At 36.8% G+C, this 24,595-nt stretch overlaps 1 protein-coding gene across 6 annotated transcripts in view; it reads right to left on the bottom strand.

Moving 5' to 3' along the window:
- The window catches only part of OLFM4 (olfactomedin 4), a 180,609-nt gene extending 173,384 nt beyond the window's left edge, over nucleotides 1–7,225 (bottom strand). For 5 of the 6 annotated variants that reach the window (XR_012469476.1, XR_012469478.1, XR_012469477.1 and 2 more), the window contains exons 1-2: nucleotides 7,054–7,225; nucleotides 5,036–5,194 (exon numbers count right to left, since the gene is read on the bottom strand). Coding sequence is in view for 1 of the 6 variants with exons in the window: in XM_074191772.1 (XP_074047873.1) it covers nucleotides 5,036–5,116 (81 nt within the window). In the remaining 5 variants the exon portion in view is untranslated. The remainder of the gene's footprint in view (nucleotides 1–5,035; nucleotides 5,195–7,053) is intronic. The other variant, XM_074191772.1, reaches the window with a different exon arrangement.
- Nucleotides 7,226–24,595: the final 17,370 nt, after the last annotated feature.

Here is a 24,595-nt window from a genome sequence, read left to right as displayed (position 1 = left end):
TTTTCTTTATATCCTTTGGAAATATGGGAATTGTATATCCTTCTTCACACTCTACCAGCTCTACCCCTACCTTTTTGGTTTTCACACTTTTCAATGAAATACAGAGGGGGAGAATACAGAGTAGGTTTTCATCTCCTACACACCTGGAAAAATGCTCAGCTAGCACCCCTCCTAAAAGGATGGACAACTGAGTCAGCCATGTATCCATAGGAAAGAAATGGTGTCTAAGTTTGAGGGGAACCTGTTTACAGAAAACTAATTTAAATATATATATATATGTATATATATACATATATATATATATAGTTTCCTTAAGATATCTAGGTTCAGTTAATTGCAACTGCATATTTTTCAATGACAGCTCTTCTTTTGCCACTTTTTTGTCCTCTTTTGTGCCCCAATTAACATTTTGACTGCTATCACTAACATGATTATGAACCACACAGTCCTAGAAATTCTACTTCTGACTTGAGCATTCCTTGACCTTTGCAATGATATCACCTGCCTGAGTCATCAGGAACTTCTGCTATGAGTTCAGGGCTCAAGTCATGGGATATTGGCCTGAAACAGCTATTTTTGAGTCTGAACAGCAGTGAACTGCAAAGTTTGAAGGGACTTGCGCCCCACAGCTCAAGTCTCGGGAGGTCATCTGGCTGCTGCTGTGATTACACGCTCTGTGTATTCTATTTCCACCACCCACTGAGACTCCTGAACAAGCCAGAACTAGATGACCCTATAAACTAGACTTAGTCTATCAGGGGCCTCTGGGCCAATTCAGCTTCCCAGAAATTGCAAAGACTCTTTAAAAAATTCTCCATGTTTCTGAGGCAAGCATAGCACAAAATGGTATTTAGATCCATTGTACTTTAGTTTAGCTAAAAGTGTAACATTGGACTCAGTCTCCATTCTATGACCACTATAATAGGGTGTAGGCATTGAAAGAAAAGCAGATTTCTCCTGGGGGAAGGACCAGGCAAGATGGGCTCCTGGTGAGAAGCATCTTCCCCATCCCATCCATGGAAGAGTGGGTCTGCTCCATGTGACTCAATTCATAGGATCCTCATCCAGGCAGGATCTTATAATCCTAAAAAATTAGAAACTTGGCAGACAAGCCATAACCTCTTGGAACCAGCATTGTATTATCTGTCTAAACTTGAAAGAAATACTCAAGTTCAAAGACATTAATACTTTAGCTATGGGGAGTAACATGGCAAGAGATTTTTGAAGAAATTACATCATTAAAATAATTCCCTAAAAAAAATAAAAGAAGGGGGAAAAAAGACAATTTCAGATATAGTTTGACCAGGGGAGGTTAATTAACTGAGCAATAAGGTGTTAGACTGTACTTCCCCTTCTCTGGGAAGTTCTTTCAACTCAAGAAGCTGTGGACATCAAGAAGACTCAAGACAAACATCTAGAAACTACTAATGACTATACTCTCGAAGCAGACCTGAAAGGCATGCAAATGGGACGTTTACCTAGCACCTCTTGCCTAGTATAGTCAGCTTGCCAGCTTCTATCTTTGGGCTTGTCATCGGTCCATCATTCTGGGCTGACTACAAAGTGGCCCATAAATTTGATCCGTGTCTCCCAGGAGATATATTGCGGCCCTTCAAGTTCAAAGCTTATGATGCTAATGGTAATCACTTGCTCTGTGTCTAGTGCATAAAACTTACTTGAATGGAAAAACTGAACTAAAAGTTGAAAGAATGTTCTCCTTTCCCTCTGCATTTGGAAAGACAGGTGATTTGCCCCTTTCCCAAGGGCAAAAGGGAGATTGGGGACAGTGCATTACAAAATGGTGGCATTACCTACTGCCAAATTACACCAATAGAGCAGACAATATGGTACAGAGGAAAGAGCCCAAGTTCTGGAGATGGAAGACATGAATTTATATCCTACTTTAGATGTTTATCTAATCTGTGTGACCTTGGACAAGTCCCTTCACCTCCCTCAGGATCATTTTTCTCATCTCTAAAATCAGAGGGTTTGATTAGGTAACCCCAGGGATCCCTTCCAGATGTAGATCTATGATCCTGTGCATTGAATTCCTATTCCATCTACATCAATGGCTGAATTAAATAAAGCATCTAACCTCTCTGTATCTGTTTCCCCATGTACAAAATAAAGACAGTAATAGCTGCCCTAATTCTGTAGGATGAGCTCCAGGGAATATAAATTACCTTGAACTCCCTAAGAGATGGTCCTAAGATACATTTTTTTTCTTTTTTTCAGCTTTCAAACTACTGGTATTGAATAACTGAATGAATAAATAAATAAATGGAAGAATATATGGATGTATAGAGACATTGGATATCTTAAAAGTCTAGGGAGTATTATGTTTGACAACACCTGCCAAGTAAACTTTAAAAGCAAAATGTTTACTATTATTTTCAAAGGGCTCATCAGACTTGAAAGTGCAAGAGAAATTATAAGAACTCAGTCTAACGTCTTAGGAAAAATTAGTTTATAATAGGCCGACATCTATTCTTAACAAAGAATAGGTGGAGAATGCCCAAAGATAACATAGATTTAAAAGTTGTTTTATCTAGTAGGAATAGTTTTCAGTTTGATGACAGGATCATGTATCAGGAGTCTGATACTGATTTATCAGAGAGAGATAAGTAAACTAGAAAGAAAATTAAAAACTCAAAGCACGATGGACCTGCAATTTCTTATCTACATTCAAATCATTATCTCCTTGACATCTCCACAGCAACCAATCAGCATTTTGGATTCCTCTGCATCCTGACCCACTTCTATCTAGCTAAGGGAGCCGACTCAAGTCTGACCCAAATGGTGATATCTGATTGGCTGATGAAGAGGGCTGATGAATGATTCATGTTCACTTTCCCCTACAGGAGAAAAAAACAGCAATGAATGCTAATCATATCCAAAAATATTTTAAGGACATGTATTAAAGAAGAGCTCAGATCAGAGCTTGGGCTACTAGGAATTATTGCCTTGTTTATTATGCTTGCACTTCTAACCTTTATGCTTGGTAAAGAAAATGGTCCTTTAAAAAAATAACCACTACCATTCTTGTATATACTCCCTAGGAAAAAAAAAGATGTACTAAGAGATCTTGATTCCTTCCAAACCATGGTTTATTAATACCAATATTTTAGTAATAATTAATATGCAAAGAATTTCATTTATTTCTTCATTTCTATGAGTTTGTAATATAACCTGGCCTCTTAATCTTTTGTATGTCTTGGACCCAGCATGAAAAAGCTTTTGGATTCCCTTCTCAGAATAATATTTTTCCTTGCATAAAATAAAATCAATTATATTGAAATATAGTTATCAGAACATTTTTAAAACAAGTTCAGGGATCTCAAGTTAAGAACCAATTATCTTCTCAGAAAACAGCATATATTGTTTTAACATCATTGAATTTGGATGTCAGAAGAAATGAGTTCTAAATCTGGCTCTGCTATTTGCTACCTGTCTGATTTTTAAATGTCATTTCATTCCTCTAAACTTTAATTATCATGTCTGTAAAATAAGAAAGCTGGGCTAAAAGATTTCTAAGATCCTTTCCAATTCTAAGTCCCAAGATGTTGGGGATGGAAAGCTGCTATTGACCCACTAGCTAGTCTCTATCACATTCTACCCCCAGTAAGATCCATATAAGATAGACATGAGCAACTGTCCTTAACCTATAAAAAGTACTTGAAGAGAAAAATTATTGCTATTACATTGATAAAGTTAATTTTTTATGTTCCATTAGAAATGTAACAAAGAATCAGATATGGGAACAATAAGATCACCTACTATATTTATCCATTAAATTCTCCCTCTTAAGATAAGACTCAGGTATATGAAAATTGTCTTAAAGAATATACAGATTATGTTTATTCTGTTTGGCCCCCAGGAGGCAGTAACAGGAGCTGGAAGTTGCAAAGAGGACAATATGGGCTGAATGTTAGGGAAAACCTCCTAATAATTGGAGATTTACAAAAGGGAAATGGGCAGCCTGGAGATGGGACAGGATCCCCCTCTGTGGAGATCTTTAGAGGAGAGGTTGGATGAGCACACATTAGCTCTCTCTGTGAGTCTGATGGCATAGGAAGTTCTGAAATCTGTGATTGTGTGATTCCTCTCCAAGTTCAATGATTTTTAAGCAATGGGCACTTCAGGAGATGGACCAGCACAGAACAATCCAGGACTCATGGAGAGTTCAAGTTGGTAAGGAAGTTTTTATTCTTGTCCTTCATCTTTTCTTTCCCGCCACCTTACTTTATCCCTCAAAGGAAAACTAGGATCTCCCTGTATCCCATTGCACTACCCAGTCCTCTAGGAAAGTTTTAATTGTAATTTTACAAAGTTTTACAGTTTACAAAGTTTTAAATGCAACTAATGCTATGGAAACTGATAAAGGATTGGATTTCAATCAAAATATGCTTTCAGAAATACATCATCTAATTATTTAGGATGGCTCCAGAGTTAGCAGATGAGAGACTCTCTGTGCCTCAGTTTCCTTCTTTGTACAAATGGAAATAATGATACTTATAGTACTTACCTTCATGAGGTTCTTTTCAGGTTCAAAAGAGAATGATAGTTGTGAATTTTAAAGCACAATATCAATATCAATTAATAGTAGTAGTAGTAGTAGTAGTAGTAGTAGTAGTAGCAGTAGTAGCAATTAATGATAGTTTCATTAACAGGAAAACAAATGTTAGTGAAGAGAAGATGTTATCTTGCATAACAAGGGTGATAGTATTCTACTTAATTCTACTTTGAGGGCATTTTAAAGGGGTCCCTGATGCTTTCCACTGGGGTCACTCTTGAACAGGACCTAAGACATGGAATAAATACCCCTTAGGGTAGTATTTCTGTGCTAGCTGTGTTAGTGAGGACAAATCATGATTCTTTTATGGAGGCTGCATGATAAGCAAAAAGTCAAAATTATTTTTGCAATCCCATAAGACAAGGTAATTGTGAACTATTATTTAGAAACTAAGAGAACAGAAAGGAAAGAAATTAAAATGGATGAGAAGACTGATGGTAAGGATTCAAGGATTCTTCTTACCTCAGAGAGTAGCTTCCCAGTGGTGGGAGTAGTCTGCAGGTGCAGGAAGGCTAGCAGGAGAGCTAGGCCTTTGGTCTTCATCTTGCCTTCTTTGCTGTATTAGGCAATGTTCAGGAAGAAGTCTGTGGAGTCTTTTTATAGTATTCAATGGGAATTTCCCTAAGAGAGAAATTCCTCTGATCATGTGATTTATGGTCACTTCTCAAAGAATGGCACACACACACACACACACACACACACACACACTCACACAAGGATATGTATGACTCATGGTCCCACTTCTTAAATTAGTAGTATTGCACACACCATACCAGAACCAGTTATCTCCAGTTATCTCAATATTTACAGTTTCTTGGAAAATGCAATATATGATATCCAGACCTGTACTTTGGGGAAAAAAAGACTGGATCAAAACAGTTCCTATAAGTAAGGACCCACTTAAGGTCACATGAAGGAAAGACAACTATCCATCTTTTCTATTCTAGTATTTTTTCTCATTGACAGTCATCTGTTATAAACGAAGTATAGAAACACAATAAGGTTCACCAGTCAGTAGGTGCCCCAGGTGCCCTATGCCAACCATTTTCAAATGACTAAACTCACATGAATATCCATATAATCTTTTCCCTGTTGGAAGATATAAAGAGAAAGAGCATCCCAGGCATGGTAAATAGCCAATTCAAAAGCTCAGAGATGGATGATGAGAGATGGACAATGAAACCCAAATGGCTAGATCATATGGAAGGGAGTAAAATGTAAGAAATCTGTAAGATAAGATGAAAGCAGGATGCAAAGATCTGTTAAATGTCAAATAGAGGTGCTTATGTTTATGCTTATAGAGGGACTAGGGAGCTATGGGAGTGTACTGAGTAAGAGGATAGTATAATCAGATCTGAGCTTTTGGTCATATTGGCAGCTATGAAGTAAAGGCCAGCCCGCAAAGTACTTTATACACATCATATGAGTTTCACAATCACACTATTGAGGTGAATGCTATCATTACTTTCATATTATAGATGAGAAAAGCTAAAACTAAGTGACCAGAGCAAATTCTTTGAGGTGTCCAAATAGTACTAAGGATAAAATTGCCTCTTCAGACCAATGGATGGATATATTTTCAAAAGAACTAGAAAGAAGAAATCTGTCCTCCCTTTCCTGAGTTCCAATGCTCATCTCCACAGTCTTATTAGTACCCTTCTCCCATTTCAGCAGGCCCTACTTTTAGGCATCTCTCTGTTCATACCCTTCCTTTGCAATACCTTCCTTGTACCAATAGAATATCACACTTATAAACTGATTGTTGTTCAGTAGTTTTAGTTGTATTTTACTCTTCATTACCCTATTTGGGGTTTTCTTGGAAAAGATATTGAAGGTGTTTGACATTTATTTCTTCATTTCATTTCTTATAGGTGAGGAACTGTGCAAGTGACTTGCCCAGGGTCACACAGTAAGTGTCTGAGGCTAGATTTGAACTCAGGAAAATGAGTCTTCCTAATTCCAAACTTGATATTCTACCCATTCCACCATCTAGCTGCACTATTTATCTATAGATGGAGTTAAAGTTTACAAAAGGCTTAACAGCTATACAATATAGTTAGATAAGGAAACTGAGGTTAACAGGGTTAAGTAATAAAAGAAAAATACAATTAGGAGGTAGGAGAGACCTAGTCATGGTTATATTATTTACTAGATAAAGGATTCCAGAAAAATTCCATTCATCTTCCAGGGCATCAGTTTGTTTCCTTAATAAAACTAAAGTTATCTTATCTGCTGAAGATGAGGAGATGATAGCTTGAACTTCCTTTCAACTCTAAGATTCAGGAATATATAATTCCTTTTTAAGTAAATGGAGAGAACAACCCTGGGCCTCCCCATATATTGCCTGCTATATGAAGGAGATTGCTGATCACATAGAGTCCTACTCCGAGTGAAAGTATTATATCCTGAATTTGTTTCACTTATTAAGGTTGGGGAATAAGTGCTCCCTAAGTATGGTTAGGAATATCTGGTCCACTTACCAATGAAATCCTCCTCTTTATCTCTAGTTCCTTCCACCATTCCTCATATGATATGGACTCCAGTATCTTCATTTTCCTTGTTATCCTTCTCTGGAGATGAATTTTCCTCTTATCAATGCCTTCTTAAAAGATGGGACCCAAAACAAAATATATAATTGTGAATAGAGTTGGAACAAATCAAAATAAAGACGGATGACCGATTCCTTATTCTTGAATGCTATAACTCACCTAATGCTGTCAAAAGTTGTATTTGAGTTTTGGGTTTGTTTTTTTCCATTGCACATTTTGAGGATGCTTTAAACGCATATTGAACTTATACTAAAACCTCTATATTTTTATGAGGTGAGTTTCATAATTACCACATCTCTTCCATTTTATGCATGTGATATTGATTTTTTAAGCTTTATTCCTATTAAATTTCACTTTATTAGATTTAACCTAGTGTAATAGATTTCTTTGACTTTTCCAGGTCTCAATTTCCTCCTCAGTAAAATGGGGATGATTCTTTAAAGCTTCAGAGACTGACCCCATAGGGTGATTGTTATTCTCAAATGTTTGGTGAATGTAAAGTGTAAAAATGTAAAGAGGGTTAAGACCGAGGTGCTGAATATAAATGTCAGCTACTATCAAGGAAAGAAATGGATAGGAATAATGACACCTAAAAGGGTTTTTGGGAAGGAGAACACTTTGTTATCCATTAAATTAATTTTATACATTAAAGCACTAAGATTCAATGCATTGTTTTTATGAATAGTGGAGTAGTTCATTCACCCTTTCTCTTCTCTATCCCTCTATCCACAGACCACAGACATACACACACACACACACACACACACACACACACACACACACACACACACATACAAACACTACAGTACTATTCTAGTCTAGACAGAATGATCCTCCCATTAGGTTTAATGGTAGTCTTCTCTCCTGTTTTTCTTTACAAACTTGAGAATAACACTCTAATTTATTCAGTAGCCATAGAAGCATGAGAGCAGTGGTGATGCCTGGATAATGAGATTATTAATAATAATGGTTTGATCAGTCCCTCTGCAAATACCTTTGTTCTGAAGAAACAACAGATCTGCTAGTTATTACCTGACTCGGAGATGGGAGAAAGAACTCAGAGATGGAAATCAGAAAGTGTATGATTTATAAAATATATTCAGAAACTGTGTTCTCTCCAGTGTTAAGGCTCACATTGAGTAATGGGATATTCCACACTTGCATCTTATGGGGAGGATTTTGTTTTCATACCATTTTTTTAAATGGGAATATCCCAAAATTTCATTTTACAAACTATTGCAACATATAGGGAAATAGTTTTTGCCTCATATCAAGTGTGATCCCTGAAGTGTTGACACAACCAAAAGGAACTACATCCTTGTACTTTTGAAAGAAATATGTAAATGTGTTTGGAAAATCTAGGTTTGATGTCATCCTCTCTTCAATTTAGTTCTGCCCCCCAAAACTTCTACTCCATATGTCATCAAGCTAGATATACATTTGTAAAATATGATTCAATTAAACATTTATCAAGTATCTACTATGTAGCAGGCACACACTGGTTGCTGGGGACATAACAATGTAAAATTATGTAGATCCAAGAAACTTATAGAGTAATGAGGGGGCAGGGAGAATATAACATGTATTTGAATAAATGTGATACAAGATAGAGCATAAAGGGATATGGCTTATCCTATAGATATCTAATTTTAAAAAGAAACTCCCCAAATCTGTTGCACTGTTCCCTCTTCAGAAGCAACCTAACTTTTGCATTACTACTATAGGATTATATGATTAAAAAAAAATTTAGAGTTGGAAAATCCTTAGAAGGGAGAAAGGAAAAGGAAAGGAATAAGTATATATTAGGTGCCTCCTACATTCAGGCGCTATGTTAGAGCTTTACAAATTTTATCACATTTGATCTTCACAACAATCCTAAGAGATAGGTAGCATTAATAAGCCCATTTTACAGTTGAGGAAACTGAGTTAAGTAGCGGTTACGTGATTTGCCCAGTATTAGTTAAGTAAATTTCTGGAGTTGGAAACTCGGATCTTTCTGATTCCAGGACTTCTGCTCTATCCACTGTACCACCTAGTTATCTAGGAAAGTTTTGTATTCTATTGCTTGGGCAAGGTCCTTAACCCCTTTAAGTTTGTTTACTTATCTATAAAAGAAGGGTATATCTGTGTCATTATTCATGAGATCATGAACATAATAATCATATCAGCATAAACACATAGACATATGCCTTTGTTTTATTTTTTACCCTTCATAATATAACAAACTCACTTTTAAAATTATTTTATTTTTAAGTAAATCTTTTTTCCTTCTATAGCAAAGCCATTAATATTGGTCTACTCCCTAGGGTTATTAAGAGAATAGCTAATAGAAATAATTGGAAGTCATTGTCCAAATGGGGGGGAAGCCATAAAAAATACTTATTTTTAAGAAATGGAATTTCTTAAATGTGGAATTTAATTTCTTTAATGTGGAATTGCTGCTCAGTGGTTCAAACCAATGATCCACCCAAGCATAGAGAAGTGCCTATTGGCATTTTCTATGCCCTTAGAGGTCAGGACAAACCTTCCAGGATAATGAAATAGTTTCAGCTTCAACTAAAGTATGTCTTTTTGACAAAAAGTTCAACAGCATAGACAGCACAGGCTTATCTCTAGTCATAGGTATTGCCAATAGCCAAAGACCAATGCTACCAATATAATCTATGTGGTAAAGACCTGAGTGGTAAGGTGGGAGAGCACAAGATTTGATGAGTAGCTTATTTTTCAGTGGATAAGTGAATTAATTCTTTTAGTGAACCATTTTTACTTAATTTTAGAGGCAAACAGACTAATTCCAAAATATTCATCTCCATAGGGTTGTCCATGATAGAAGGCTAGACCTTGGGAAGTTGGTCCATAATGAAGAGCAGAGAGCTGAAACTCATCATTACCCTTTAAGTCAAAGAAATAAGGATATATAGAATCATCTTAGTATCCACACAAGAAATAAAAAAATAGTCAAAAGCAACAGAGTATCCAGAGGAGTTTATCCCATAAATATTGAGTGGTTATACAACAGGAATTATGGGAATGACAACTGGACCATATGAATTAAAGATTAAGTTCCTTAAGTCCAGGTACTGAAAATATATAAAACTCAATGAAATGATTAACTGGACATGGAATTGATATGGTGAGATGTAATGAGCTACCCCTCCTTGGAGGTCTTCAAGCAGAGCTTGCTTCCTTTTATATGTTATCTTCCCAATTAGATTCTAAGTTCCTTGAAGTTAAGGACTGTCTTCTACCTTCATTGTATTCCTAGTCCTAGGGAAGCTAGGTGGTAGAGTGGATAGATTCAGTGCTTTAGATTCAGGAGGATGGGGGTTTGAATCCAACCTCAGACACTTACCACTTACTAGCTGTGTGACCTTGGACAACTCACTTAATCCTGATTGCCTTATATACTGGGCCATCTCTAGCCATCTTGATTTCATATCTGGCCATGGACCCAGATGGCTCTGGAGGAAAAAAGTGAGATTGATGACTTAGCACAGCACCCCCTCAATCAAATTCAATTCATGTGCTTTTCATGACATCACCTCCCTGGATGTCACGGTCTTCTTCAAAGATGAAGCAGGGGCACCTAGGTGATGCAGTGGATAAAGCACAAGCCCTGGAATCAGGAGGGTGAGTTCAAATTTTACTTCATACATTTAATATTTACCTAGCTGTGTGACCTTGGGCAAGTCACTTAACCCCATTGTCTTACAAAAATAAAATAAAATAAAAACAAAAATGAAGAAAAAAAACATTATTCCTAGTGTTTTGGACAATGCTTAGTATATAGAAGGTCCTTAATGAATGTTTATTGATTGATAACTCTTTGTTAAGTAAGTCAACTGGCAGGAATCCTACTCTACTTTGAACTAGATGACCACCAAAGAGGCTTTCCACAATGAAATTCAGTGTTGCTCTGGGGAGTATATGTTTGCACTGGCACTGGATCTCATTAGATGAGAAAATGAAAGCATCCATCGAGGTTACACATGTTCTGCCTGATCTCAAATGCAACACAGTCTCCAGATCTCAGATGATCAGGAGTTTGAAAAGTTCTTCAAATAATGGATACTCTGACTGTTGAATTCCCCATAATCATTTCTCCAAAAGTCCAGTAAAAAAACGATAGGAAAAGTTCTTTCCAATGTCCTTTGAATAAAGGAGCATTATGATTGAGTATTAAATCGTAAGGGATTACTTTTTCTTCCTTATTGCAGAGAGGAAATGTCAAATTAATCCCAGGTGGGTCACTTTTATTATGTTATCAGTAGATTACTAAACAAGGAATTTCCAAGAAGAAAAAATATTTCCTTATTCATTGACTTTTGAACTGAACAAATACTGATATAATCTTAAGATTTTATAATACTACAATACTACAATTTTATAATACTACAATACTACAATTTTATAATACTACAATACTACAATTTTATAATACTACAATACTACAATTTTATAATACTACAATACTACAATCTTAAACAAAAGGTTATTTTGTCCATCAAAAACCCAATCTGTTTCCAGTTCACATTGTTCTTTTATTTTATTTTAAAGGGTGGAGGAGGAAGGAACATTGGGGCACCATATTTAAGGTGAAAAGAACTGGGACTAAGGTGTGACATTCATGCTGTGTGGTGATGGACTTGGGGGCAGAGGACTTGAATATAAATTCTTGCCCTTTTACTTACAACCTAGAGAACTAAGTGACTTCACATCTGTGAGCCTCCATTTCCTCAACTGTGGGATGGAAATAATATTACCTGCATTATATAATTTGTAGGATTCCCATGAAAAAAGCATATCATCAACTCTAAGGCTATAACATTAGTAGCATGACCATTATTGTTTATTTTTATGTATCTATGATCTCCTAGACTTGAAGACTCCCTTCACTAATGCCAATTGCAACCCATTCATGTCTTCTCATCCTGTGTGATTATGGATGGAGTGATTATGGAACTAGAGTCAGAAAGATCTGAGTTCAAATCCAACTTGGGATATTTATGAGTTATCTGAAGGCGTCATTTAACCACTGTCTACCTCAGTTTCCTCATCTGTAAAATGGGGATAATCCTAGCACCTACTTCCCAGGATTGGTGTGAGGATAAAATGAAATAATATTTATAAAGTATTTTGCAAACCTTAAAGTATTACAAAAATGTTAACTATTGTTGTTAGTCTCCAATGTATGACAGAATTTATTCTAAGGATTTTTATGTTTTGTGGGTACTAGTACAGTATCTGGGTTCTCTGAGGCCAACACAAAATTCCACTCTGGTATCTCATTATGGTTGAGATAAACCTGAGCTTTTGAAGGCTCTAGAGAAGCTAGAAGAACTTGTATCAGTGACAGAATTTATGTGCCTGGCTAATTTGACCACAAAAATCCATGAAACTCACAACTACCACTATTGCTGCCACTGCCACCACCACCGCCAATATCATCATCTATTGTGCCATCAATATATCAGCCTCAACATCACAAAAACCTGGATTAAATCCTATTACTAGCTCATACTGGCTGAGGGACTAAGCAAGAACCTTGTCCTGTGCACATCCAAAGGCACTAAATTACTAGTATGTGTGTCTTGGTAAAAGGAGATAACACCCTGGAAGTTTCCCTCCCCAATGCAGTTAATTCTCTAGGGCAAAAAGAAAGATCATTATTGTTTAGTATTTTGTAGTAACACTACTATTGTAACTTCAGTTGCACTTGCCATATGTGGCTTTTGTAAGATGTAGACATGGTTTGCTGCTGCTTATCCTTCGGGGTGGGGGTACAGGAAACCAGAAGGGTAGCCTTGAAACAACTTGTGGGGAGGAAGAGACAGAGAGACAGAAAGACAGAGAAAGAGAGAGAGAGAGAGAGAGAGAGAGAGAGAGAGAGAGAGAGAGAGAGAGAGAGAGAGAACACCTTGAAGAAATAGTCAAAGTTGCCAACACTAGAAATTATTCAGGGTGAGGTAAGATTCTGTATTTCACTGAAAACTAAAGCCTAATCAGTTTATGAAATTTAAATGTTTGAGGTATGCCAAGAATAATATTCTGAGGATTTAGGGAGATATAAAAAATGCATTACAAAAAAAGAAACTGTACTTTCCCTCAAGAAGCTTATTGTCTTGTTGAGGAGACAGGACATAAAGGATCAGAAGAGCTGAAGCTGGAAGAAATTTAGAGATTACTGTCTTTTCATTTTACGGATAATAAATAAAATCATTCACCCCAAAGCACATAGCAACACAGGATTCCAATCAAAGTTCTTTAACTCCAAACAATATCTTATAGATGCAAAACAAATTAAGACCAATAGAACTTTTGAGCCTGGATGGAAATGAACCAAGTTCAAATCAATCAAACAATCACTGTATAAACATTTATTAAGTCCTATTTTTGTGCCCAGTGCTGGAGATACAAAAAGAAGCAAAAGGCAGCCCCTGCCCTACTTGTGATGGAAAATGCCATCCACATCCAAAGAAAGAACTATGGAGTCTGAATGCAGACCTAAGCATACTATTTTCCATTTTAAAATTTTGTTTTATCCTTTATGGGGGGGGGGTTTTGCCCTCTCATGATTTTTTGTTCCCTTTGTTCTGATTCTTCTTTCATAACATGACATATGGAAATATGTGTAATATAATTGCAGCTATATAACCTATATCATATCAAGGAAGGGGAAAGGAAGGGAGGGAGGCTGGAACAAAAATGGAAAACTTAAAACTTTGCAAGAAAAGGAATGTTGAAAACTATCTTTTCATGTAGTTGGAATAATAAATAAATTTATATATATGAATATATTATTCCAATATTATTCATATATATGTATATGTGTGAGTGAGTTGAGTATGTGTGTGTGTGTGTGTGTGTGTGTGTGTGAGTATAGGCTAGGCAATGGGGTTAAGTGACTTGCCCAAGGTCATACAGCTAGGTAATTATTAAGCATCTGAGGGTGGATTTGAACTCAAGCCCTCCTGACTCCAGGACTGATGCTCTATCCATTGCACCAACTAGCTGCCCCCACATCAGGTTTTCCTAGAGAGCATCCTGTATTATTTCTTATGGCAGAAGAGCATTCTATCATAATAAATACCACAGTTTGCACTCTATCCACTGCACCACCTAGCCACCCTAATAAATTTATATATTCAAAAAAAGACAGTCCCTGATCTAAAGGAACTCACAATGTAATAATGGACTGTGTAACTGTGCAACTGTGTAAAAACAAACTATGTAATACTCCTGACTCACTTTTTAGCAAGAAAATCATGGACTAACCTCCCCAAAGCTTGTTTTCTCATCTGTAAAATGGAGGTAACACTTGTACTATCTACTTTACCTCACAGGTTAATATTAAACCTAAAAGCACACATCAGATATAATTTACATAGCAGTTTATTTTGCTTAATTTAATTTTTGTTGTTGTTGTTATAAAGGGAGTTTCACTAAGTAAAGAAAGGGGAATATCTTCAGAAATTACTATAATGTAAAAACACACCATAAACAAATGGGTTTTTAATTAAAAACCTTAAAGTTCTATGAAAACATGAGTTCTTGCTATTTTAATAGCAATTCTAAAAATCTGTTTCGTATTTTGCCTTCCTTTCTCCCCTAACTCAACTTCTGGACAAGAAATTTCAGGCCTATCATATTTTCCCTTTTATTAGATTTGCCTCCAAGTCTGTTCCCATTGTAAAAAAAACATCCTAATTCCTTATTCTCTTTCGCTTGATGTACTGAGCAAACTATACATTGTGAATGGGGGTCAAGAAGGCCAATGGCTCATTTGGCCCCAGGAGACCTAATTCTATTTCCAACTCTGATGTTGGGCCCTCAGGCTCCATGAATATACCAAGATCTTTTTTCAACTGATTTTCCACTGACTCTACATAAGGCTCCACATATCTACAAGGACAGAAAGGGAAGATCTCCCAAGACCCTTGGGGAGACTAGGACTACGAGAAAACTGCACAGGAGAAATGTGCTAGGGAATATCTAAAAAGTGAATTTTTACAAAAGTTGCAGAGATCTGGAATCTGAAATCCTAACACTGTCCCTCATTAGTTAAACTATTTTGGACAAGTCATTTAACCTCTCTGGGCCTCAGTTTTATCACTAATGAAAAATAAGGCAGTTGGGTTTAGATGAGCTTTAAGGTTCATTCAACTCTAAATCGTATGAAGACTCATAAAGCTTAGAGAAGGAGTTTGGTGTCCAGTCTTTTCAGGCACAATCCAGAAGTTTCTGGCTCCATCCAGTACCCATCCACCTCTAGAACTGTTTAGAATGTAGTTCAATTCAACCAGTACTTATTTGAGTACAGAGGGCTAGGGTGGAAATATATAGCATACACACATTCCAGTTCAGCCTGACCTAGGAGACCTGAATACAAATCCTGTCTCTTACACTTACTAGCTATAAGAAAAAAAAATTGTACATATACCAGAAAAGTCTGTGGGTTAAAGGGGAAAAAACAGATTTATCTAAGTGAGATTTTAAGTTCTGAAAGGTTTAGTAGGTAGGTAGGTAGGTGGGTGGGTGGGTAGTTAAGTAGGTCATTGTCCTCCATGTTCAAAGAAGGCCATAAATACATGATGACATGACACACAGATAATATTTCTTATAGTGAGGGAGTTGCGCTAACACCCTTCTCACAACCTTTTCCAGAACCATTTCACCCCTTGACCTGATTTGATAGAAAACAGGGCTTCTAGTGATGTCTGGATGCTGCCAAAGTCCTTGGTTTATGGATATGGTTACCTCCCATGTCAGTGAGGCACCGCAGCACTCCAGCAAAAGTTGGGCATAACTCCAGTAAGGTGATTTTTTTTTTTTTGGCAACAACAGAGTATAGCTAACCTGTCTCTCAATGCCTAATCATCAGCATGGAAAAATTTACAGTTTTTGACAATGTGATCTCTCAATGGTCTAATAACCATCAGTAAGGTGATAGATGTGTTCTACTCAACTCTATAATCATACGCCCCCCAAAACTCAAAGACTTTGGTTTCCCAGAAACTGCCTGAGGGGGTCATAGGAATAACTCATTGAATCTCAATATTTATGATTAGAATTAGGAGAGTATCTGACCATCTTCATCTGATCATCTGGCTTTTGTTCTTGATTAGTGAAAATACTGTCAAATGCTTCATTCTGATCCATCTTGCTCTGGTCCAGGAACCATGTCTAGCAACCCTATAGGAATATCCCCATCCATCCCTCTTAATCATGGTCCCAGTTCTGAAAATCAACAAAATAAAACCAGAGTCCTATTCCATTATTTCTAGCTGGGGTACCCAGGTAATTCAGGATTGCTTGAAACTCTCCAATTTTTTTCAAAGTAAAAATTTTGGACTCTGTGGGACCCTCACGAGAATCAAGGAGGCACTGAGTGGCAGGGGCTGGGACAGGTGGCTTACCTCACAGCGGACCACCAACTCAGTCCTAGGATCTAAACTTACAAGCTTTTAAATAGAAGTTCCACTAGTGGATATGGAATTATCTCAACTTCTAGCATCAGATTTTCCCTCCAATGGGTCCTCATTAAAGGATTTAAAATGTACTCATTCTAATTACAAGACCTTTAAAGAGTCCTGTATTGGGTTTTTTTCATCACTTCACCTATATAAGTTGAGCATAATAATACTTGGACTGCCTACTTCACAGGTCTGTCTAAAAGAACTTAATAAATCTTAATGATTTATTAGTTAATCTTAGTTATCATTATAATTACTATAATAATAATAATTGTCATTATTATTATTATTATTATTATTGGAAAATGGTTATATGGTTATAGAAAGCTTTCTAATGATTATACTCTTTAATCCAACTTAATGTAATAAAAGATTGTTTGCACCCAGAATGTCACCTGACTTCAGTAACTCTCCAGGAATACCAGAGATAACTACAAGGAATTTTGGGTTCCCCAAGTCCTAAATCTATGTTTTGAGTTCACTCAAGGTTATAGTTTAGATTCTCTTCATGTATTCATGTGTGATTGTATGATGTTTTTTATCAGATATGACTTGTGTAAGGAAATTTTTCTCAAACTCCTATATAATATAAACTTTTCAAAACTAGGGAGGGAAACCACCCCTTCTTTCTGGCTAGCTCTGCCAATTGAACTAATACATTTCTTTCTCAAACCATTTCACATTTTGAGATTTATTATCCTGAGCAACATTGAATATCAACTTTATTTTCTCTCCTAATATCCACCCACCCCTCTCTTCCCATCTTTGGATAACTGCTAGTGCCTTAAACTTGTCCTCGCCATTCAGAAGATGAACTGTGGTTACCAAGAAACTTCAGAGGGAAGTTAGAATGGGAAGAGAGGTTGGAGTTGGAGGAAGTCACTACTGGATCTAAGTTGTTGAAAAATTTACCCAACAGAGCCTTAGAATCCTCAAACTTCCCACCAGTAAGGACAGGGATAGTGGTCTAGGTCTTCATCACAACCAATCTATTCTTATAATAGCTTCTTTTAATGTCTTCTTTCCTCTACTCTCTCCTCACAAACTTTGTACCACCACCACAATAATTTTTATTAAATCTAGATCTGGCCATGTAATTCTTCTGCTCAAAAATTAGTCAGTTAATTAATAAGCATTTAGCAAGACCCGATGACTAAAACAATATGATGCCTGACTGAACAGAATTTAAAGTGGAAAATTACATGTACATTTACAGAAATATGTAAAATACACTCCCAACAGATACAAGGTAAGGTAACTTTGTGGGTAAAGAGGAAGGCATTAGAAGCTAAAAGGACTAGAGAGGGGTTTTATGTAGAAGGGGCTCTTGAGCTGAGTCCTGAAGAAAGTCAAAGATTCTAAATTGCATTCCAGGCAAGGGAGACAGCCTGGGCAAAAGTCCAGACATGAGAGACAGGTGTAAAAAAAACAGAAAAAAAGTCAATTTGGCTGAACCAAAAGTGTATGGAAGAGATAAGTATAATGTAATAATGCTAGAAAGGTGGATGGGACAAGGTGATCAAGAGTTTTGAATGACAAAGATTTTACTTGATTTTAGAGCCCCTGGGAGTTTATTGAGTGAGGGAGGGGTGAACATGGTCATATCTGATTTTTAGGAATATCACTTTGGAGGATGTGTGGAGAATGGATCAGGGTGTGAAAGGACTTGATATATGGATACCAATTCAGAATATATTACAATAGTCCACCTAGGCGATAATAAAAATCTGAGGAGGGGTGATAGTTGTCTGAGATAAAAGAAGGGAAGAGAATCAAGAGATTCTTGAGAGGTATAAATGCTTAATATGTGTCAACCGGTCAAATACATGGGTAAGAGTGAAGAGTTAGAATAATACAAAGGATGCAAATCTTGGGTAACTGAAAAGATGGTGATTTCCTCAACAGAAATACAGAAAAATCTTCAATGGTTCTCTATTGTTTCCCAATTAAAGTTCAAACTTCTTCATCTTTCTTTTTTTTTTTCTTTAGGTTTTTTTTTTGTAAGGCAAACGGGGTTAAGTGGCTTGCCTAAAGCCACACAGCTAGGTAATTATTAAGTGTCTGAGACCGGGTTTGAACCCAGGTACTCCTGACTCCAGGGCCGGTGCTTTATCCACTACGCCACCTAGCCGCCCCCATTCTGCATCTTTCTTTCAAGTCTTTCCATAACCTGGTATTACCCAACTTTCCAATTTGATGTCATTTTACTTCTCTCCATATAGTCTATTCCAACCGAATTTGACAACTTCATCTCTGAACACTGTGTTTTCTCACACCGCTACAATTTCTCATTGGATGCATTATCCTTGGAATTCCTTTCCTCCCTGTCTCCTCTTATTGCACTCTTCCTACTCATCCTATTCATATTCAACTTATTTAGGTTGAGGTCAGTACAAATACCACCACTTCCCAGAAGCTTTCTGTGATCCTTCATCTCTCTACCTTCTCTCTCTCTCATAATAAGATTTAACTTAGCATCTGTTCTGAGATTTTACAATGTATTTGTTATGTAATATTTTGTATCAGAATCATCTATTGATGACTTTTCCTACTACTTGACTGTAAGTTCTCTGAGGACAGGCACCTTGTCATCTAAATTTTGTTTTCCCAGAACCTAACTCAGTGCTCTCCACAAAGAAAGTAATAATATTGATTTGTTCATTGCTTTATTGATTCTTTCAGTGGCACTATAACTCGTTGAAAGGCATTATTTATAAGGCAAGCCTGGATCTTATTAAAAGGTTTCTAGACCCTATCTAGCCATGTCAGGAACTAGTCTTGGAAGCATGATCCCTGGTTAAAATACTAGTTCTGTGACTTTACACAAGTCACTCAACCTTTCTATACCTCTATTTCTTCATCAAAGTTTGGAGATCTTTGTCCTTCATTATAAAAGAAGACAAAAGCAACATTACTATGTAGAGAAAAGTTACAGTGTGTCTGACTGTGAATGATCATACTGATATGAGTGTGGAATACTCTACCACAGATCATGCATAAAGAGTCCTTGTGGGGCAGCTAGGTGGCGTAGTGGATAAAGCACCGGCCCTGGAGTCAGGAGTACCTGGGTTCAAATCCGGTCTCAGACACTTAATAATTACCTAGCTGTGTGGCCTTGGGCAAGCCACTTAACCCCATTTGCCTTGTAAAAACCTAAAAAAAAATTTTAAAAAAAGAGTCCTTGTGAACATTGGGTAGATTTGTTAAACTTAGGCATCTCATATTTCTTTTGAGTTACTTCAATTATGCTTTACTCATAGAGCACAGCACTCTCTCTGATGGGCACATCCTGTAGCAATATCTCCCATGCTGCACAATTAATTCCAAAGTTCTTTAGAGAGAGACCTTGAGAGTGTCCCTGTATTGCTTTTTCTGACCCCCTTGTGAGTGCTTTCCCTGTGTGAGTCCTCCATAAAATAATCTTTTTGGCAAGCATATATTTGACATTTGAACAACATGGTCAACTCATTGGCATTGTGCTCTCTGTAGTAACATTTGAATGCTTGGCTGTTTGGCTTCATAAAGGACCTAAGGGTCTGGTATCTTTTCCTGCCAGGTGATAGTCAGAATCTTCCTAAGACAATTTAAATGAAAACAATTCAGTTTCCTGACATGGCACTGGCAGATTGTCCAGGTTTCACAGGCCTACAGCAATGAGGTCAGCACAACAGCTCTGTAGATCTTCAGTTTGGTAGTCAGTCTAATACATCCTCTCTCTCACTCTTTTGGAGCCTCTCAAATACTGAACTGGCTCTGACAATGTCAACCTCATTAACAAGGTGTACCTTCCTGGAAAACATCGAAAATTCATCTAAGGAATAGGTATGCCAATACCTATACGTTTCTGACAAGAGTACTGCAAAGAAACTATAAACCTTGAAGAGGAATCAAAGTGGTAACAATTACATTCTTGCTATACCCAAGTTAAGAGGTTACCTGAAAGAATTATTTGACTGGCCAGTTTTCCAGAGCTTTATAGAATCAAAAAAAAAATTAGCTATTGCTATACAAAGAGGACATGATGAATTTCTGACAAGAACACACTGTAGGAAATTGCTCTCATCACAGTTAAAAAAAGAAACAAAAGTCTCAGAAACTAAATGATGAACAGCATAGAGGCATTATATGTGTAGGTATGAAATGTGTAGGGGACAGGAGAAAGTGTGCTAGGGGCCGAATCCATTCATCCAGTGAGAAATCCAATTGTCAATCACCAGAAATGTCATATCCTGCCCTCTGTAAGAGTTGGATTGGGGGGTGGCTAGGTGGCGCAGTGAATAGAGCACCAGCCTTGGAGTCAGGAGTACCTGGGTTCAAATCCGACCTCAGACACTTAATAATTACCTAGCCATGTGGCTTTGGGCAAGCCACTTAACCCCATTGCCTTGAAAAATCTAAAAAAAAAAAGTTGGATTGACTTAGGCAGCTGATATTTAGAGAGGAGGCAGCAAACTAAAAGATGGGCACTGTTCCATAAGCTAGTGAAAGGAATGGGATGCAAAGATCCAACCCTTGGTCCAACTGACCCTTGCTCAGTTTCCCAAGGTATTAAATCCTATTTTCCTTGCCTTTGGCCCCAAGGTTCTTTTATTATGACTTGCTGGACCTCAGTCTCTTACAGCCCAAAGTAATAATAGCTAGCACTAACCAAGTAAAGAAAACCAAACCAGATATATATATATTGCACTCAAAGGTTTGCAAAGCACTTTACCAATAACTTCTCATTTAATACTACAGCCATGGAAAGTGAGTGCTATTATTATCTTTATTTTACAATTAAGAAGTCTGAGACAGATACAGCTTAAGTGACTTACCCAGGGTCACACAGCTAGTAAGTATCTGAACTGAGACTAGAACTTAAGGTCCTCTTGACCTGAGATCCATCTATTATACTAGCTAGCATTCTAAATCTAGGATAAATGTGGTAAAATCCTCAAATTTTAAAGTCTACACTTTTAAATTGATTAGAAATGTAATCATTTATTTTCTTAAATACTTTATCAGACCACAAAGTATTAGTGAGTTGATAGGAGATAGCAGTGTTTGGACATATTTTAAAGATACATGTCCCTCCCTAAAGCCAAAGTAAATTTGCTTGAATGCCTAAGCTATCACAGAATTAATTATTCTTATGATCCATGACTTTCCAGATTCTTGACCCTATGTGACTCCCAGAGCATAGAGATTGCCCCCAATCAACCCCTAAATACATGCCCCCTTCCTTTGCTGTTCCTTTCTCATTCCAAGGCATTTTTCTAATTCTTGTTTCTTCTTCCCTTTCTCCTGACTCACCACAATCCAGGCCATAAGAGTTTATTTTCTATAATTTATTTACAAAGGAACAGAGAATATAAAAATTTACAATTAACACAAAGTATAAAATAATTGAAATTTAATATAAAAGAAACATACCTTATCCCGCATGGTCTTTAATTTTTTAAATGATTCTATATAAAGTTGGCATAGGACTTGCCTGGCGCCAAATCCTCTCTAGTCTAAGATATTTCCACCTCTATATCTGCTCCCCTCATGGTCCCCAATAAGAATGATTTCTTTATCCATCTTGGCTTTCTGATCCATATCACTGATCCATTCTTCCAATCTCAGACAAAAAATACTCAGAAAACTAACTGATGGCATGGTGGGTTCAGAGTCTTCCATTCATATTGCCATATAATTATCTAGAGAATTAGATATTTACCTTCACTTCCTTCTACCAAAAAAAAATCTGGAAATGAAAACCAATAAATAGATGAAAAATGATGAAAATGAATAGGAATACAGGAAATTAGAAAATTTAGCTCTTCAAGGGAAGGCATGATGGTAGTTTTAGTTGTTTTTCCTTTATTTGGTTTTATTGTTTTTTCCTAGAAAAAAATCTTCATACTAAAGAAGCCATCAGTGTGAAAGGCTAAAGCTTTTACTGAAGTGAGAAAGGCTTAGAGTTCTAAACTAGGTAGGCTATAGAAAGCCAGTATTGACCAAGACAATCCAATAGATCAGGTTTGAAATTTGGATGGAGACACTTGGTATCTAGCATCTAAGAGTTGCCATCTAACAGCCAAAAGAAGCTTGATTGGCTAGTCAGAATAGAGAAGGGATATTCATCAATGATACCTTTGATTCGGTTAAGTACAGTTTTCTGACTTGGATCATGTTAGTCCTTCTGCTGGTCTTCCACTTCAAAGTTTCAGGAACCAGTTGGATGCTTTGTGATCTTTTGTACTCAAAACAATCAGAAAGGACCTCAGAAACCATCCACACTAATCCTCAAATTTATAGATGAAGAAACTGAGACTCTTTTTTTTAATTCTTAGATATGGATTGGACTAGAAAGTTGCTGAGGTCCCTTCTAATGCTAATGCTAAGATTCAGTAATCCTGTGAACCATTTCCATAATCTCAAAGTCTGAATAATTCAACAGGATACATTAAACAATTTTTTCAAGAGATGGAGAGGGATCTGAATATCAAGAAGAAGATAGCAAATGGAAGCAACTAAGGATGTTAAGGACAGTAAGTGGTAGAATGTATAGTATATATTGAACCTGGAGTGGCGAAGGCTCATCTCCCTGAGTTCAAATCTGACCTCAGACATTTATAATTTGTGAACCCTGGATAAATCACTTAACCCCCAGTTGACCTCATCTGTAAAATGAGCTGGAGAAGGAAATGACAAACCACTCCAGGATCTTTGCCAAGAAAACCCAAATGGGGTCATGAAGAGTCAGGCACAACTTGAACAGCAACAAAAGTCAGTGAGACCTCTGGACCACTTGCTTAGAGCAGCAAAAGTTGAGAAGCAAGCAGAGCTATCCAGGCAGAAGAGATATAAAGTGGAGAAGCAATATAGGAGAGCAAATCCCCATAAAAATTCTAAAAATCATAGAGATTACAGATATCTGGAAAGAATCACTATTTGTAAGAGCTCAGTACAAATTCTTACAATTTCACTAACTTATAAATAATAGTCAGCATTTGCATGGCCCTTTAAGATCTGCAAAATGTTTTACAAGTTATCTAATAAAATTGTTCATGTTTTGAACCTTGTGAGCCTGAGGGGATGATTATTATGGGGAAATTTTGGATACCCATATTCCCTGGTCATCTGAGTAGAAAAGAAGAAACTAAAGAAAATGAGAAGCCTCCAGAGTATACCAGACTTTTCATAGCAAGAAGGAGAGAAGATGTGAAGACTGAATAAGTAATTGAAGGGTTCTATTAAAATTCTACTAGCTTATCTGGAAGAAAGAGCACATTAAGCAGTTATCAGTCCAAAGATTTTAGCCTGAATGAGTTGATTAGCTCATTGTAATTTAAGGAAACTAGGGCCCTGGGGAAAGACCCATAAAAAGGGTCATTGATGAAAACTGGGACAAGGGGAAAGGCTCTAGATGTCCTATTAGAAGAACATACAACTCCCCCAATTAGGGAGCTACCTTTTACTTGGAAAATCTGATTTCTCCAGGTTCTGAACGATGTCGTGTGGATCCACTATGGGGGGCTCAGAATTGACTGAAGGCAGAAGCTCCAGGAAACAAAAAATTAGGGAAAGAAATAGAGCCGTCAAGTTGATTTTAAAAAAATTAGTGAGACTCAAATATCTGTATATTTAAATATGTCTAATAGAATATAAAAATCTTGAAACAAAGGACTGTTTTTGCTTTTCTTTGTATTTCTTGTGCTTTGCCTAGTGCCTAGTAGTAGCTGTTTAATTAATGCCTGTTCATTGATTGATAAGTATAGTAGACAGATACCAGAAAGCAGGTACTCATGCTAAAAGGACTGAAAGAATTCAGAATCCCTTTATGTAAGATGAATGAGGTTGTATGTACTTTGTTGTTGTTATTCAGACATTCAGTCATGTCTAACTCTTTGTGACCCTTCTTTCTTCTTCTCTCCACATCTGTCCAAGTTCATTTTCATGTTTCCATGACATTATCATTCCATTTCAGCCTCTGCCACCCCCTTTTCCTTTTGCTTTCAATCTTACCCAACATA

This window comes from Macrotis lagotis, chromosome 6 (genome assembly GCF_037893015.1).
Source record: "Macrotis lagotis isolate mMagLag1 chromosome 6, bilby.v1.9.chrom.fasta, whole genome shotgun sequence".
Lineage (NCBI taxonomy): Eukaryota > Metazoa > Chordata > Mammalia > Peramelemorphia > Peramelidae > Macrotis > Macrotis lagotis.
This window is presented reverse-complemented; position numbering and strand designations above follow the sequence as displayed.